Source organism: Rhincodon typus, chromosome 38, assembly GCF_021869965.1.
Source record: "Rhincodon typus isolate 14 chromosome 38, sRhiTyp1.1, whole genome shotgun sequence".
NCBI lineage: Eukaryota > Metazoa > Chordata > Chondrichthyes > Orectolobiformes > Rhincodontidae > Rhincodon > Rhincodon typus.
Window position 1 is genome coordinate 6,089,862 of NC_063369.1, and position 15,960 is coordinate 6,105,821.

Here is a 15,960-nt window from a genome sequence, read left to right on the forward strand (position 1 = left end):
GGCGAAGGAAGGAGCTTACCAACAGCATTTTAAAGAAGGGAGGGAGAAAGAATTGGAGATGTTTAGAGAGGGAATTCCATCGGAACGTTGGAACGGAGACCAAGCCAGAGATGATATAATGGTGTATTAACAAATTAATATCTCTATTTTCATGCCCTTTCTATGCGTTGCTTAAATGTTTCCAGATGGATGGGAACTGAAGACTGAATGCGGAGGTTGGATTAGGCTGAGGGGTGGGGAAAGAGAGAGAGGGGCACAAACCATTTGTCCCTTTCATAACTGCATACTATCAGCTGTGGCATCAGACATACTCCCAAACCTGCTCTCATAGGAGTGGCCCATTTCCTTTCTTTCTACAGCAATAATGAACCCACTGATCAGGCTTGGCAACATTGACAGAAGCAGAGGAACTGGTCTTTGAGATGTGACAGCTCTCCTGCGAGGACAGCAGGCCCGGGATCAATGGGACCTCCGAGGAATTTGCCTGGGCAAAGTCAAAAATTGGACAACACCAGGTTATAGTCCAACAATTTTGTTTGAAATCACAAGCTTCCTGAGCGCAGCCCCTTTGTCAGGGGCAGGGAGAGGAAAGCACACAGACTCAGAGTTTATAGGCAGAGAGATGAAGGGCAGAGAGATCAAAGGATCATACAACTGGTATGAGTGGAGTCAACAAACCTAAAATGGCTGACGGATGCCACCTTTAACCATTCATACATTCCTGCATTCTGGAAGCAAGGTATGGAGAACTCTGTTAGAAAGGAGGTACAAGTTTCAATTATGATGCAAATTCCAGAATCTGTTTCAAGTCACTGCCCTGAGATAATGAAAGGTTTCATCAGTGTCTGCCTAACTTTCCAAACTTCAAACAGGCAGAGTGATAGGAATATATTAAAGTTGACATCTCAGGTCAGATACTGAAATGTAGATGTGAGGCCTTGTCCAGAATACGTCTCAGAGTATTAACTTGGAATCAGGCTGGTTTTATTCCGAAAGCAGGAATTTATAAAATGCCACACTGACTGACTGTGACTACAAATTGTGTGTTTCTTGAATAAAATAGAATATATCTGCAAATAAACAAACATTTTGGATGAAATGATTCACCCCATAGATTGACAGGTGTGCACGTGCGTGTGTATGTGTGAAACAGAAAGTTTGCCCCGGGTCATCAAACATTTCCAACTCTAATCCACTCTTAACATGGAGAGGCGGGCTGCTTGTGTTTGCACAGTGGCAACTTACAAGATACAGCCAAATTCTTAGGAATCTTTCCTCCCCAGTGCTATGCACACAGCACTCAAAAGGAGATTTTCTAATGCCATAGGATACAATCACCAAAAACAAGTCGTAGAGATGTACAACACAGAAACAGACCCTTTGGTCCAGCTTGTCCATGCTGACCAGATAGCCTAAACTAATCTAGTCCCATTTGCCAGCATTTGGCCCATATCCCTCTAAACCCTTCCTATTCATACACCCATCCAGATGCCTTTTAAATGTTGTAATTGTACCAGTCTCCACCACTTCCTCTGGCAGCTCATTCCATACATGCAGCATACTCTGTGTGAAAAAGTTGCCCCTTAGGAATCTTTTAAATCTTTCTCCTCTCATCTTAAACCTCTGCCCTTTAGTTTTGGACTCCCCTCGCAAAAAGACCTTGGCTATTCACCCTAACTTGAGGCTGGTGTGAACTCATTAAATAAATCCAAGGAATTACAAATTTGCAGTACAAAAAAAAAGTCATTTGACCCAAGAGGTCTATGTGGAACATTATGCTCTTCTGCACTAGAGCTTATTTTAGATATTTTCTATGAACCTGTTTAGAGGCATTAATTGGCACTTGCAGAATTCACTCTGTTGCCCCTACTTCCTAGGTTAGAAGTTGGGACACTACCACTGCAACACAATTCACAACTCTAAAATCACCTTAAGAACACCAGCTAAGCAAGGCCAGTAGCAGCTTCACCCCAACCATTGAGCTGAACAAAAAATCTACTCCTTCCATCAATCCTATCTACACAAAGCCTCAAGGATCATAAACAGAAGGAACCTGTCTCGTTGAGATCCAAGTACAAAATACAATAAACAACTTTTGTTGAAAGGAATTTCAGGGATGAATGACCCACCTCTGGAGCAGGTGGGACTTGAACCCAGATCTCCTGGCTCTGATTTTCACTTGGAGATGCAAGTGCTTTTAATGCAGTGAAGCAGTGCAAGGCTCATCACAGGAGTGCTGTTAACAAAGTTGAAAATATGCCACATAGAGAGAGAGAGAAACAGTGTGTTAGATAGAGAGTTGGAAAGATGGAAAGGTTTAGAAGGGAATTCAAGAGCTTAAAGCCCAAACGTTGGAAGAAAAAGCTGCTAATGAAGGACGGAATAAAATCAAGGGTATTAATTTGATTAAACTCTGACCAGTTTATGTTCCTAATCAGTTTTCCCTATTACCACATGCTAATTACCAGAATCCTCTGCACATGACCAACACATAGTCACCGCCATTCACAATCAAAGTGAACTTTGAGACACCCACTTCTCAGACTACAGGGAGGATGTTGTGAAACTTGAAAGGGTTCAGAAACGATTTTCAAAGATGTTGCCAGGGTTGGAGGGTTTCAGCGATAGGGAGAGGCTGAATAGGCTGGGCTTATTTTCCCTGGAGCGTCGGAGACTGAGGGGTGACCTTATTGAGGTTTGTAAAAATCGAGGGACACGGACAGAGTGAATAGCCAGGGTCTTTTTCCCCAAGATAGGGGAGTGCAAAGCTCGAGGGCATAGGTTTAAGGTGAGAGGGTAAAAATTCAAAAGGGCCCTACAGTACAGCTTTTTCATATAGAGGGTGGTGCATGTATGGAATGAGCTGCCACAGGAAGTGGTCGAGGCTGGTACAATTACAACATTTAAAAGGCATCTGGATGGGTACATGAATAGGAAGGGTTTAGAGGGATATGGGCCAAATGCTGGCAAACGGGACTAGATTAATTTAGGATATCTGGTCAGCAAGTTGAATCGAAGGGTCTGTTTCCATGCTACACATCTCTACGGCTCAATAATACGCAACTAATCTGTTGAGGCACAAAACTATATTTTTAAACCAACCTGTTTAGACAGGTTAGTGCACATCAGGGGCAGGTGAGACTTGAACCCAGACCTTCTGGACCAGAGGTAGCGACACTACCACTGCGCCACAAGCCTCCAAGGCACTGAGCTATCGCTGCAGAAATAGTTCATGGATTTCACGACACCCACCCATCTAAGCTGAACACCACCACCACCAAAAACCTACTGCTCCACATCCAACCTCAGGCTGGAAAGCACAGCTCACTGAGAAACAGGAAGAACACATCCTTCCCTAGCTTCTGCAATGATCACACAGAAAGATTATTCCCTCATTGCAAGGCATTGGAAACCGTGGCATAGCCACCATGCAAATACCACTCTAATGTACATCAGCTGTGGCTTAGTGAGTAGCACTCTTCCGACTAAGTTACAAGATTTTAGGGTTTGAATCGCACTCTAAGACTTAAACATAAAAACATTCACTTTAGTGCAACACTGAGGGAGAGCTGCATTGTTGGAAGTGCTGTCTTCTGGTCGACATATTGAACCAAAGCTGTATCTGTTAGTTCAGGCAGATGCAACCGATCCTGTGGGAGGACAGTTCTCCCCGTTGCCCCAGTCCATACCGATCTCTCAATTAAACCAGGGGTTAAAAAAAGGATGGTCTGGTCACTGTTACCGCTTGTGGGAGCTGGCTGTGCATAAATTGTTACAATTGCTACATTACAACCATGGGGAGGCAATGGCCTAGTGGTATTATCACTGGACTGTTAATCCAGAGACCTAGATAATGTTCTGGGGACCCTGGTTTGAATCCTGCCAGAGCAGATAGTGGAATTTGAATTCAGTAAAATATCTGGAATTAAGAATCTAATGATGACCATGAATCCATTGTCACTTGTCCAGAAAAACCCATCTGGTTCATTAATGCCCTTTAGGGAAGGAAACTGCCATCCTTACCTGGTCTGGCCTACTTGTGACTCCAGATCCACAGCAATGTGGTTGACTTGTAACTGCCCTCTGGGCAATAAATGCTGCCTGGCCAGTGATGCCCTCATCCCATGAATGAATAAAAAAAAAAACATTGCTTTGAGATGGTTGCACAAGGTGCTACAGAAATGCAAATCTTTCATTTTTTTTAATTGTTTCTGATCATTATAATGACAGAGAGAGAGAGAGAAAAAAAACATTGAAAAGGTGAAACAGAGTGGAAGACATCAGTAGCAGGCTTTAATGGAGAATGGCGAAGGCAGGGTTAAAGATGAAGCATCACAAAGGCAGGAAGAGAAAGGCAAAGAGATTCTTCCAGTAGAAGAAAGGTGGAAGAAGGATGCAGTGGTCAAGACAGCAGAGGAGAAGTTGGACGTTAATGGAATACAAGAGGCTTAGCAAGGGAATTTTTCAACCTGTTGGGGAATGCTGAATCAATAGAAGCCCATGACAGCAGATGTCACTGGACAGTGGTATGGGGGCACAGGATGTGCTGGGAGCACTCAACCTTGGTTATGTTCAGGGCATTTCCCATTTGGGAGCCTGGCCTTCGCCACTGATCGTTATTGGTGTTGCAATTCCTGGCAGCAAGACAAACGCACAGACACGTTTAAAACAAAAATAATCACGAGGTGGCAGAAACCACCCCACGCTGTTGGGCAAGGTTTCTGTCCTTGACTTGAAACGGCGGTGTGAAAAATGTCATTTGTCAGCCAGGCTAGGGCAAAGGGCATGTGAGATACTTTCTCACTCCTGAAGCTGGTGATCATTCTCTCTCCATCGTCCCAACGTGCTTTCCTGTCGAGATAGTAAGTGGAGACTGGGGAAGTAGAGGAGACTAATGGGAGGGTGAAGGTCTACTTGAAACACGGAGGGAAGGTGGTGGCGGGTTGGTGGGGAGTGGAGAGTGAGGTTGACTCCTCCTTACAACAACTCCAACAGCTCACCCATCCTTCCGCAAGTCAGTCAACTTTACGGGACTGGCTAACCATGTAATCCTCAGCCCAGCTTTACCCTGGCCACGTACAAAGTTCACTTACAGAGATTTCCCAATGAGAGAACGATCTTACGCATTCCCCTCCCTGGTCACTTAAAAACAGGTTTCTGAAACTGATTGTTGTTCCAGCTGTGAGATGAGCTAAATTCATAGAACAGTCAGCATCAGGCCCTGGTCCCCCTTGACCCTTTTGACGCGATAATTTAATACGAACCATTAAGTGAGTCCCAATGATCTTGTTCTCGAAAACAAATTCTGCATTTGGTGTTTGCACAGACTCAGGTGAACACATCACCCAGAAACAGGATGGCAAATTAATTCCTTTGCACAACTGACCTTTCAGAAAGACAAACACAACTTGAACAACCATCTACTGCTTAGCTAAAAATAGACACACTCCTGATAACTGTTCTCCTTGATTGAAGTCCCATTAAATTCTTGTTGTCCTGCAGACATCAAAATTATTCTGTGTTGCTGTTCCCCCGAACTGCCTCCCACAGACTTCCCCCTCCCCATCCCCAAATCTCAAACACACACAAAGTTGTAAGGTTATCACTTTCCACCTCGTGAGAGCCTTGTAATTGCTTTAAGCTGCATGTAATCACTGGCCTTTAAAAATATGACAATTGAAATCAAAGTCAAATCCTTAAAGGGCATATTTTGGGAAGAGAAGATACTAACAGCAGAGCAGTAGAGTCACACTTTCGTGAGGACTTGTGTCTTTGTGAGGACTTTCACAAAATAGGAATAGGTCATGTGCCCCACACCCCCTCCCCCCCACCAAGGCTATTCCACCCCTTGTTCAATTGACGGTTGAGCTATAGAAACTGAAATGTTGCTTTGTCGAATTTTCATCCAGCCTCTGCCTCCCTATCCATGTAACTTTGTTGTAGACAGCTTCAGAAGCAGGAATAAACATGACAATTCTCAAGGATAAAGGACATCTTAAACTCTGGATAACAATCTTTCACGGTTGCTTCAATACAAAACGAAATATAAAGATAAACCCTGCCAAGAAGTAATTATTTGGGTTCCAGCGTCAAAGACTCTGTGCCAGTTACGTTGACCCAGGAAGTTCCAAGTCTCTCTGGGTTCAGAGATAAATTGGCTGTGGCAATAGGGGTGGGAGGGAGGGGGGGCACTGATATTGGTGGAGAAAAGAAGACAAAAAAGTAATAACCTGCCGGCAACCCATCTTTGGCAGCACCTTCCCAACCCGCAACTTCGATCATTTAGAAGGACAATGGCAGCAGATGCTTGGGGACGCCACTAACTTGCCAGTCATCAAAACCCTGACTTGGGAAGTATACTGCCATCCTGTCATGTCATGGAGTCAAAATCCTGGAGCTCCCTTCCTACCTGCCCTGTGGATGTACCTCTACCACTGTGGATTGCAGTGGTTTTAAAGGCAACTGCCCCACCACTTTCTCCAGGGCAACTGGGGCTGACAGTAAGTGCTGGCCTAGCCAGCAATGCCCACAATCCCACTAAGGAATAAGAAAAACCTTTAAAATTCTAACAAGCCCAGACGAGTTAGTTGCGGGTTTGGATGTTCCCGAAGCTAGGGAGCCCAGAGGCGGAAGGATAGGTGGGTAAACCTTTCGGACTGAGACGAGGAGAAATTTCTTCATCAAGAGAGCGGTGAACCTGTGGAATGCTCTGTCACGGAAGGTGGTCGAGACCAAAACAGGAGGCGTTTCCTGGAAGAAGGTAGATATAGCTCTTGTGACTAAAGGGATCAGGGGTATGGGGGGAGGGGGTGGGGCTGGGATTAAGGCGTTGAGTTCGATGATCAGTCATGATCATATGGACTGTCGGAGCAGGTCCAAGAGCTCAAATGACCTTCTCCCACTCCCATCTTCTACGTTTCAGTGTTTAAAAAAAAATGTAACAACAGAACTGAACTCGGCTGATTGCTGACAAGTTTGCTTGGTCAATAATGACTAGATAAGGTAACAGAAAACTAATACTATCCACAGAACTGTACTGCAGTGAGGCAGTCACACTCTGAGAGGACATTTTACATGGCCCCGATTCGTAAAACTCTCATCTGCGCTCCTTCCCATTATAGTCATGTACTGAATTCTACTAATGAGCCCTTTACTAAATCCATAAACTGAGTATCACTTCCTATCTTATGACTTCCTCTTAATTCAGGATCTGACTAATCATTTAACTAATGATTCATAAAATTGGTTTGAGTGCCCAAACAAGCGAGCTACAGAGCAGGGTTAACCCTTTTGGAAGCTGGAGGTAGACCATATCAAAGTTCCAAGATGCGCCAGAGGTGAGGAGCAATTCAGTTAAACATATTTGGAACTGATTCAGGCACCCATTCAAGAAGGGACAAGAGAATAGAGTGCTGAAGAATCTCAGCAGGTCTGGCAGCACCTGGGGAGGGAGACACAGAGTTGACATTTCAAGTTCCATATGACTCTTCTGTGAAACTCAACAAGGGAACTGGCAGCGTCTCCCCTCAGGCTTCTGGAACATTCCCTGATCATGAGGTGGGTAGAAGGACAACCACAGTGACTCAAGCACTAATGTTCTTGCTTCCCGAGTCCCCCAGCACCTCACACAATAGAGTCCGCCTCCAGAGCCACAAAGGGCAGGCAGGGAGATTCCAATCAGTACAGAAACCTGTAACGTCATCCAGATGCACACTACATTGTCACGGTTGACCATAAACAGCATGGGTACTCCATTCAGCCCCTTGGGTCTGCTCTGCCTTTCATGGCAGATCTACTTCCATTTTCCTGCCCTACTCCTTTTTCCCCTCGATTCCCTGAGACAGCACTAATCTATTGATCTTAGGCAAAAGGAAAATGCATTTTTTCTTTCAAGAAGGTAGAAATCCACACTTCATTTGGACACTAGTTTTGTTCCTCCACCCATTCCATTACCACCCTTCTCAGTCACTGCATCATGAAATCTTGTGTTATTTAATCACCCCGCCTCACCCTATCATAGATTCTCTCCTTTGTTCCTCCTACCAACACCCCCACTAATCCCTTTCCACTGGCTAAAAAAAAAGAAATTAAGATCACTATTTCTCTTCAGTTCTGATGTGAAACACTCACTCTGCTTCTCTGCACAGATGCTGCCTGGCCTGTGGATGTTTTCCAGCCTTTTCCTACAAAATCGCCATATTGAATTTGCTCAATGATGGAATGTCCACATCCCTCCGGGGCAGGCCATTTCAAATGTACACAACTTTTGCAATTTCTCCTCATCTCTTGCCCTAAAATGAATGATCCCTTAGCCCAGAGTATGTGCTGCATGTTCTAGATGTCCCAGCCAGGGAGAAACAACCTCTCACTACTTGCAAACAGATGTTCAGAACAATACTGCAGTTTAAAACCTAGGTTACACTTTTTTTAAAAAAAGAGACCAGTGCGGAAGGGCTGGGACAGGTGGGGAAGGAACAGAAGACAGCGGTAGTGCTTCTGGGCTTTCGATATGTCTTGTGACCAAACAGGGGGTCATCAATACAGTTGCTGGAAAAGCTCAGCAGGTCTGGCAGCATCTGTGAAGGAAAACACAGAATAACCCATTTCGGGTCCAGTGACCCTTCCTCAGTCACCGAAACATTAACTCTGCTTTTTCCTTCACAGTTGCTGCCAGACCTGCTGAGCTTTTCCAGCAACTTCTGCTTTTGTTCCTGATTTACAGCATCCGCAGTTCTGTCGGCCATCAATACAGTGTTGCTGTGGTCAGTGCATTTATATTCCTTCCACTGTTTAAATGAAGACAGGCTAGTCTTGACATACCATCTTCCATGGCCTCTGGATGTCCAAGCACTTAAATACTTGATTGCCTTGAAATGGTAACGCATGACAGCATGAGGATAGCTGGCTCAATTCTCAATTAGCAAAGTGGAAGATCAAGGTCAAATGTACATCAGAAACATCCACCCAAGCTGATTTCTCAGGGCTGTGTAAAAGTACTGCACCCTGCAATGCTTATCCCATAACTATTCTTAACAACTAAGCCTTACATTGCAAGCCTGAATGCAAAACAGAATGACTGTGGTGACTGATGATGCAAGGGGAAATACCATTTGTATCCACACAGCCATGAACGCCTTCTAGCTGAGCTTAGACTGAAGTCTTGTCTGTCCCTTCCAAATGATTCCCAACACTATCTGGAGAGTACGGAGCTCTCTGTATCCTGACCATCCATTCCTCATTCAGCGTTATGGAATCCAGATTAATTTCTGGGCTTGTCTATATGCAAATGTCAACCAAGAGCGCCAACATGAAAACACTCATGATTCATTGTGCGCAATGCTTCTGAAAAAAAAAGCACGAGATAAAACTAATTTTAAAAAAAGTAAACAAATACCATCCTGGCTTTTAAAGGCGCAGAACCTTGCCAGCAAATCTTTAGCATGTCATCTCAGAGGCTTTGTGCACACGTCTCAATTCCAAGAACTAATAGGTCAATGGCAGCCAAAGGAAATGATGTAACTGCAACTCACATCTGCTCCAGTGTCAACCAACTCACCAGGGGTTTCAGTCGCCATGGCAATGTCATTCAGCAAAATAACAATCCAAAAAAAAAAGTAGTTTCCAAACTCTCTCAGACGAAGACAAACTATCTATCCACAGGATGGCTATTCCATCTGTACCGAAACCCACCTCTCAACACAAGTGTATTTGTCCATTACCCAGGGTTTGAGGGCTGGTGGCAATGAGAGATCAGAAACGTGGGAAGCTGTCAGCTCAGCGCTCCGAGCTGCTTTGAAAATTTTAAGTAGCATTCCATTCCATTCCAGTAGAAACCCAGATACTCCCACAGAGATTCTCCAAGTGCTGCACATTCCTGTCCACAGCCAACCAGGACCACCTGTTGTAAGAAGGTTCAAAAGCAAGGAAGTTACACCAAATGGATTGATGAATATATTGACCCAATATATTCATTGGAGTTTAGAAGAATGAGGGGGATCTCGTAGAAAGCTATAAAATTCTAACAGGACTAGGCAGGGTAAACGGGATATTCTGATGTCCAGGGAAGACAGGGGTCGCAGTCTAAGGAAACAGGGGTAGGTCATTTAGGACTGACAGGAGGAGAAATGTCTTCACCCAGACAGCAGGGAGCCTGTGGAATTCTCTGCCACAGAAAGCAGTCGAGGCCAGAACATTAAATGCTTTCAAGAAGGAGTTAGATATAGTTCTTAAGGCTAAAGGGATCAAGGGGTATGGGGGAAGAAAGCAGGAACAGGAGACTGATCAGCCATCATCATACTGAATGGCGCAGCAGACTCAAAAGGGCTGAATGGCCTGCTCCTTCTACTATGTTTCCAACCCATCGTAAAACTGTTGTTTGGCCGCAATTGGAGTATTGTGTCTACTAACTGCAGCATCATCAGTAAGGATGTCAAGGGCCTAAAGAACAGATTTACACAATTGGCATCAGGAACGAGGAGCTTCAGTTGGAGAAAACAGCAAAAGGTGGGAATCTTTTTGATGTACCAGATAAAGGTTAAAACGGCAGATTTAGGAAAGATGTCAAATTCTCAAGGGTTTTCGGTTGAGTAGACAAGGTGAATAGATTCTAGTGGAAAGACGAGTCAGTCTAGTCAGTTTTCAGACAATGAATGAAACAGCCAGAGGGGAAAATGAAAATTAGGTTTGAAATGTCATTGTTATAATCTGGGACACATTGATTGAAACGGCCGTAGATACAAGACAATATTACAAGTGATCTATGTGAGCTAATACTGTAAAAATCTCAGAACACACTCTTTAGAATGGCTCTAAAAGGTTGTGTTAGGGCTATGGGTGTGTCATTAGGACAGCAATGAGAAACCACATTTCAGTATTTCAGTCGCCCGACTACAACTTGGGAATTGGAAGAGTTCCTACTTCCAAGTGCTATCTAACAACACTCAGCGAAAGCTAGCACGTACCTGGGCATAGGACAGGAATGGGATTAAGGTCAGTTACAGGTTGTCCCAGTCTGTAAAATCACGCACCATTGGCCATCAATGACCACTTGGGCATAGCAAGATAACAGACTTCCAAGCTAATCAGCAATCAATGTCTGCAGAGGTGAGAGGATTGATCATTGTTGAACAGGGATGCCAAGCCACAGACTAATGAAGAATTCATTCCCTTTCTACCACCAGAGAGCTCGATGAGCCCGTTGGGAAATGGTGTGTCTAGAAGACGGTCAAGCTGATGGCCTTTCACACATGAAATCAGTTCATACAGGTCTCACCGGCCTTTGGCATTTCATATCTGAATGTGGTGAGCTGCACTGCTTTTATCTAACCAAACCAACACTGAGGCAGACTGCAACAGAACCCATTCAACCAGATTCTGATTGACGACCTCAAGCTGGAGGGGAGATTTCATCTGAATAATGGCCTTCAATCAGAGTTTAAATCTATTGGGCTAATGGATTTATGACGTTTCTCAAAAGATGTGGACACAGGAAGTTGTGTACAAGATCAAGAATAAAGTTAAGATGAGATTGTCCTCTTTGATAGCCTGGTATCACAGGAAGAGTGTAACAGTGCAGAGCAGGATAGAAATCGGCTGGGACCTGTAAAGCCACAGGATTGGGCGATCCCTACATGCTAAGCTCTTGATTACAGCAGCATCAACAGCGATGTAAAGGGACAGAGAGAGAGAGACGTGCCAAGAAAATTCTCAATTCAGAGTTCAGTCTGTTCCAATGGTGGCCAGGACAGGAACAGACCAGTTCACTCTAATACTAACGTCCACTCAAGCCTCCTCCCACTCTTTCTTAATTAATTGCATTGGTATATAGTCTTCCATTCCCCCTTCCCTCATGTGCTTCTTGTGACAGTGACTCCTTTGACAGCATCTTCCAAACTTTTACCATCGAGAAGAACAAGGGCAACAGAAACATCAGGGACACCAATGTCTGCAGGCTCCCTTCAGCCAAACACCAGCCTGACTGGAAACTATACTGCTATTCCTCTACCGTTGGTGGGTCAAACCTCCTTCCCTCCCAGCTTCCATGGACTGCAATGGCTCAGGAAGGCAGCCCACCGTCATCTTTTCTTGGGTAATTGGGGATGGGCAGAAATGTCAGGCTGGCTTTCATAAGCTCACATCCTCTGATTTAAAAAAAATGCATTTGTGGAAGCAAGTGGGGAGGGTGGACAATAAGAACATATGAAACACAAGCAGTAGGCCATTCAGCTCCTCGAGAGAGCCCCACCATTCTAGAAAGGTCATGTTTGATCTGTCCCAGGCTTCCATTTCTCTTTTGTCGCAGCTCCTCATAGCCCTCAATTCCTAGATTTTGGAAATAATTATCAGCCTCCTCTTTCAGCGGTCTATCCACCATGACTCTCCACGGTAAAGAACTCCAGAAATTCACTACCCCAATGGGAGAAGAAATTTCTCCCCCATCTCAGTTTGAAAGGAGTGTACCCCTTATTCTGTAGCTACGCCCTAGTTTGAGATTCCCCTCGCTAGTGGAAACAGCTTCTCAACATCAATACTGTCAAGCCCCTGCAGAATCTTGTATGGTTTTAAAAAAAGAAAGATCGCTCCTTATTCTTCTAAACTCTATTGAATAAAGGCTAACCTGTTTAGTCACTCTTGGAAAGTCAACCTGTTCATCCCAGAAATCAACCCAGTGATTCTCTCTTGATCCTCATCCAAAAAGCCAGTACAACCTTTCTTAAATATGGGGACCAAAACTTTTCGCAGAGAGAGGTGGAAAAGTAGGCAGGTCAGCCTGGACATATATGTTTTCTACGTAGATAACAAGGTGTAGAGCTGGATGAACACAGCAGGCCAGGCAGCATCAGAGGAGCAGGAAGGCTGACATTTCGGGCCTGGACCCTTCTTCAGAAGTGTTAGAATATGTTTTATACTGATAGGGTTGCATAGCAACTTACAATTATATGATATAGCTGAAGATGGCAGGGTTGATTCCCAAGCAAGAGGTGGGGGTAGGAGGATTGGCACCAAGAAACATTCACTTCAAAAGATTTCTGCAGTGCTTTGCGAAAAGGGGAAGATGGTGATATGGGAGCGACAAGCACGAGGAAATGAGTGGCAATCCAATACGAGGGCAGTGGATGGTACAAGCAAATGTGCATCATCACTGCAAACAGAAAGAAGCTGAAGATTTTGATGGGGAAGGAGAGAGCAATTAACATCTAGCTGTTTGGAGGAGAATTTTCTGTGCTGTAATTCAGCCTGACACCTTCACATCCTGTACTCCCCATTGTCAAACACTCACTAATGGCCTGCGAGTCGTATAATTAAAAACTTCAAAACCCTGTTGACAATGCGTTGAGAGCAACAACAGGCATTTATAGAATTCCCTTAATGTAATAAAACATCTGGGGATGTTTCACAGGAGTGTCACCAGACACTGAGCTAAAAAAGGCAATACCGGAACAGAGCAATAGCACAGAGCTTTGGCAGCACTGTAGGGATGGCGGAGGACAAGGTCAGGATTTGAGAGGAGGATTGTATGACAGAAACACCTCGGCACCACAGTCAGATAACCTGAGCCACCATCCACACCTCCAACTCTATCCTAGCACTCAAACAAAGGCTTGCCACTATGAGTTGCAGATTCTTAATGAATAAAAAGTGACGATCTAGCTATTGGAAATAACAGCATGTGACGAATGGATATTGCTCACCATTTAAGCACATGGATCACCAGAGCAGTAGGCCTTTCAGCCCCTCAGGTCTGCGCTATCATTGAGTAGGACCATGGCTGATCTGATTCTAATCTGAAACCCACATTTCCTACCACCTCTGGTCCCCACCCAGCCAACACCTGATGACATTTCAACCCCTTGACGTTGACATGGTCCAAACCATACAACCATTTGTCAACTGAGTTGACCCAGGAGAAGGGGCACCCGCCAACAGAGCAACTGTACTCCAATTGCAGCGCAGAGCAGTTTACTCTCGGAACACGCACCTGTAAAAGATTTTACGAGGAGAGCTGTCTGCATTTGCCCAGGGCTCGATTAGGAAATTATTCTCATGTTTGCCATCCAGGCTGCCCTTGCGTCTTTTCAAAGCTGAATACCGGCGCCCTCCCCCAGCCACAGCCAAAGATATGCCCATCTGCATGCCTGCATTTCGCTGAATCATGGTTTGAATGATTCCCATCCATTTTGGCTCCACTGGAGCAGAGGTGGGAGGGAGGAAGGAGGATTGGGAAACAGCTGGCTGCCCCCATCTGTTTCTGGTTTATGTTTGTGTTTCCTGGTTTGTGATCTGACTGCGCGGAGAAGCCGGAGCGTGGCAGTGAGGGGTGGCGCGCTGCTCCCGACCCCTGGCTACACCGCACTGCCCACCACCACCCCCCCCACCCCCTTACCCTTCCTGAGCTGGAAAAACCCCAGCCTTCCTCCACCAGGATTCCTTCTCCAAAAGGATCTTTTCAGGCCTCCCCCCCCCCACCCCCCACCAGCCTCTGCCATGATGAGGGCACCAGGAATTTGATAAACACAGTCAGAGAGGAGGGGGTGAGGGGTGGATGCAGACACAGTTACAGAGAGACAGACAGATACAGGATAAAAAAGGAGACAGACAGAGGGAATAGTGACAGACAGAGAGAAAGGGAAGGGGTTACTAGACCAAAAAAAAACACACACACGCACACAATAAACTCGCCTGCCAGCTTCATGCGGAATGGTCGTCATGGTAACGAGAAATTATGAAGAATAAATAAATAGCACAAGCGTCAATTTGATGCATTCCAGCATCCAAGCAGTTTGGCTAACACCACAGACCTATTTATCAACCTATTTCAAATATTTCATCCTAAAGGTTACAGACAGGCTCAATTTCCTCCTGCTTACTAAATGACCTGGAATTCCCAAGGGACTGTGCAACATCTCAGCCAGGGCACCCCTCGGGTTTCATGGGCAGGAGAAGGGTTTAGAACTACCCCCTGAGATCAGGGGGATGGTGGGGGGGTGGTTTTTAGAAAAATCGAAATCAGCCAGCTCCCGGGCGATCAGTATCGCTTGTTGTCACACTGCTCCTGTTTGGAAGATCATCTCACTGTTCCAGTGAATAAGCCCTCTTATAAAACCAGGGTCTGCATCATTTCCATCGCCCCAGCTCCTGGCGGTCTCGATATAACCCGCAACCCAAACTCGCCTGCTTCAGTAATGGCATGGAAAGATCCAAGTGGGAGCAAAGAAAAAACTGCCAATCGCGAATGAGAGCATTTATCTTGGTAGCTGTTGTAGCAGTCATAGAGCACAGAAACAGGCCCTTCAGTCCATCCAGTCCATGCTGACCATAATCCCAAACTAACCTAATTCCCCCAGCCTGCACTTGGCCCATATCCCTCCAAACCTTTTCTTTTCCTGTTCTTATCCACATGTCTACTGATTAGCCAAGGCAAACGGGAAGGGAGCTGTTCATGATCACAGGGGGCAGGAGCGCAGGAGCAGGAAGAGGTCACGCAGCCCCTTCTGTCTGATCTGCTGATCAGCAATATCACGACTGCTCTGTATCCTGGCTCTTTAGTCATTCATCGGTTCAGCAATCCTTTCCAATCTTATCTAACACACACCGCCAGAACTACGACGGCACCAAGTCACACTCAACCCAATTGGGAGATAAAACTGGTGCGCGTTCACGGCTGCTGGGCCAACATTCTAAAAGTCTCGACAACAGAACAGACCGCAGATGCTGGAAATCTGAAATAAAAACCAACAAGCTATTCAACCAGTCAGGCAGCATTCGTAGCAAGAAACCACTCCGGCAAAATGTCACCCTCGACCTGAAATCTTAACTCTCTTCTCCACAGAAGAGTAGTCTTAAGCCTCTTTTGCTTTTGTTCCAGATTTTATTCTGGAACCGTTTCCCGGCCAATGGGGAACGTTCTCACTCTGAGAACCACGTTCTCACTCCGAGAACCACGTTCTCACTCCGAGAACC

The 15,960-nt window shown here is 45.3% G+C and overlaps 1 protein-coding gene across 1 annotated transcript in view; it reads right to left on the reverse strand.

The window, feature by feature from the left end:
• The window catches only part of LOC109937000 (cdc42-interacting protein 4 homolog), a 50,511-nt gene extending 36,357 nt beyond the window's left edge, over positions 1-14,154 (reverse strand). The window contains exon 1 of the mRNA XM_048617805.1: positions 13,979-14,154. Coding sequence (XP_048473762.1) covers positions 13,979-14,154 — 176 coding nt within the window. The remainder of the gene's footprint in view (positions 1-13,978) is intronic.
• Positions 14,155-15,960: the final 1,806 nt, after the last annotated feature.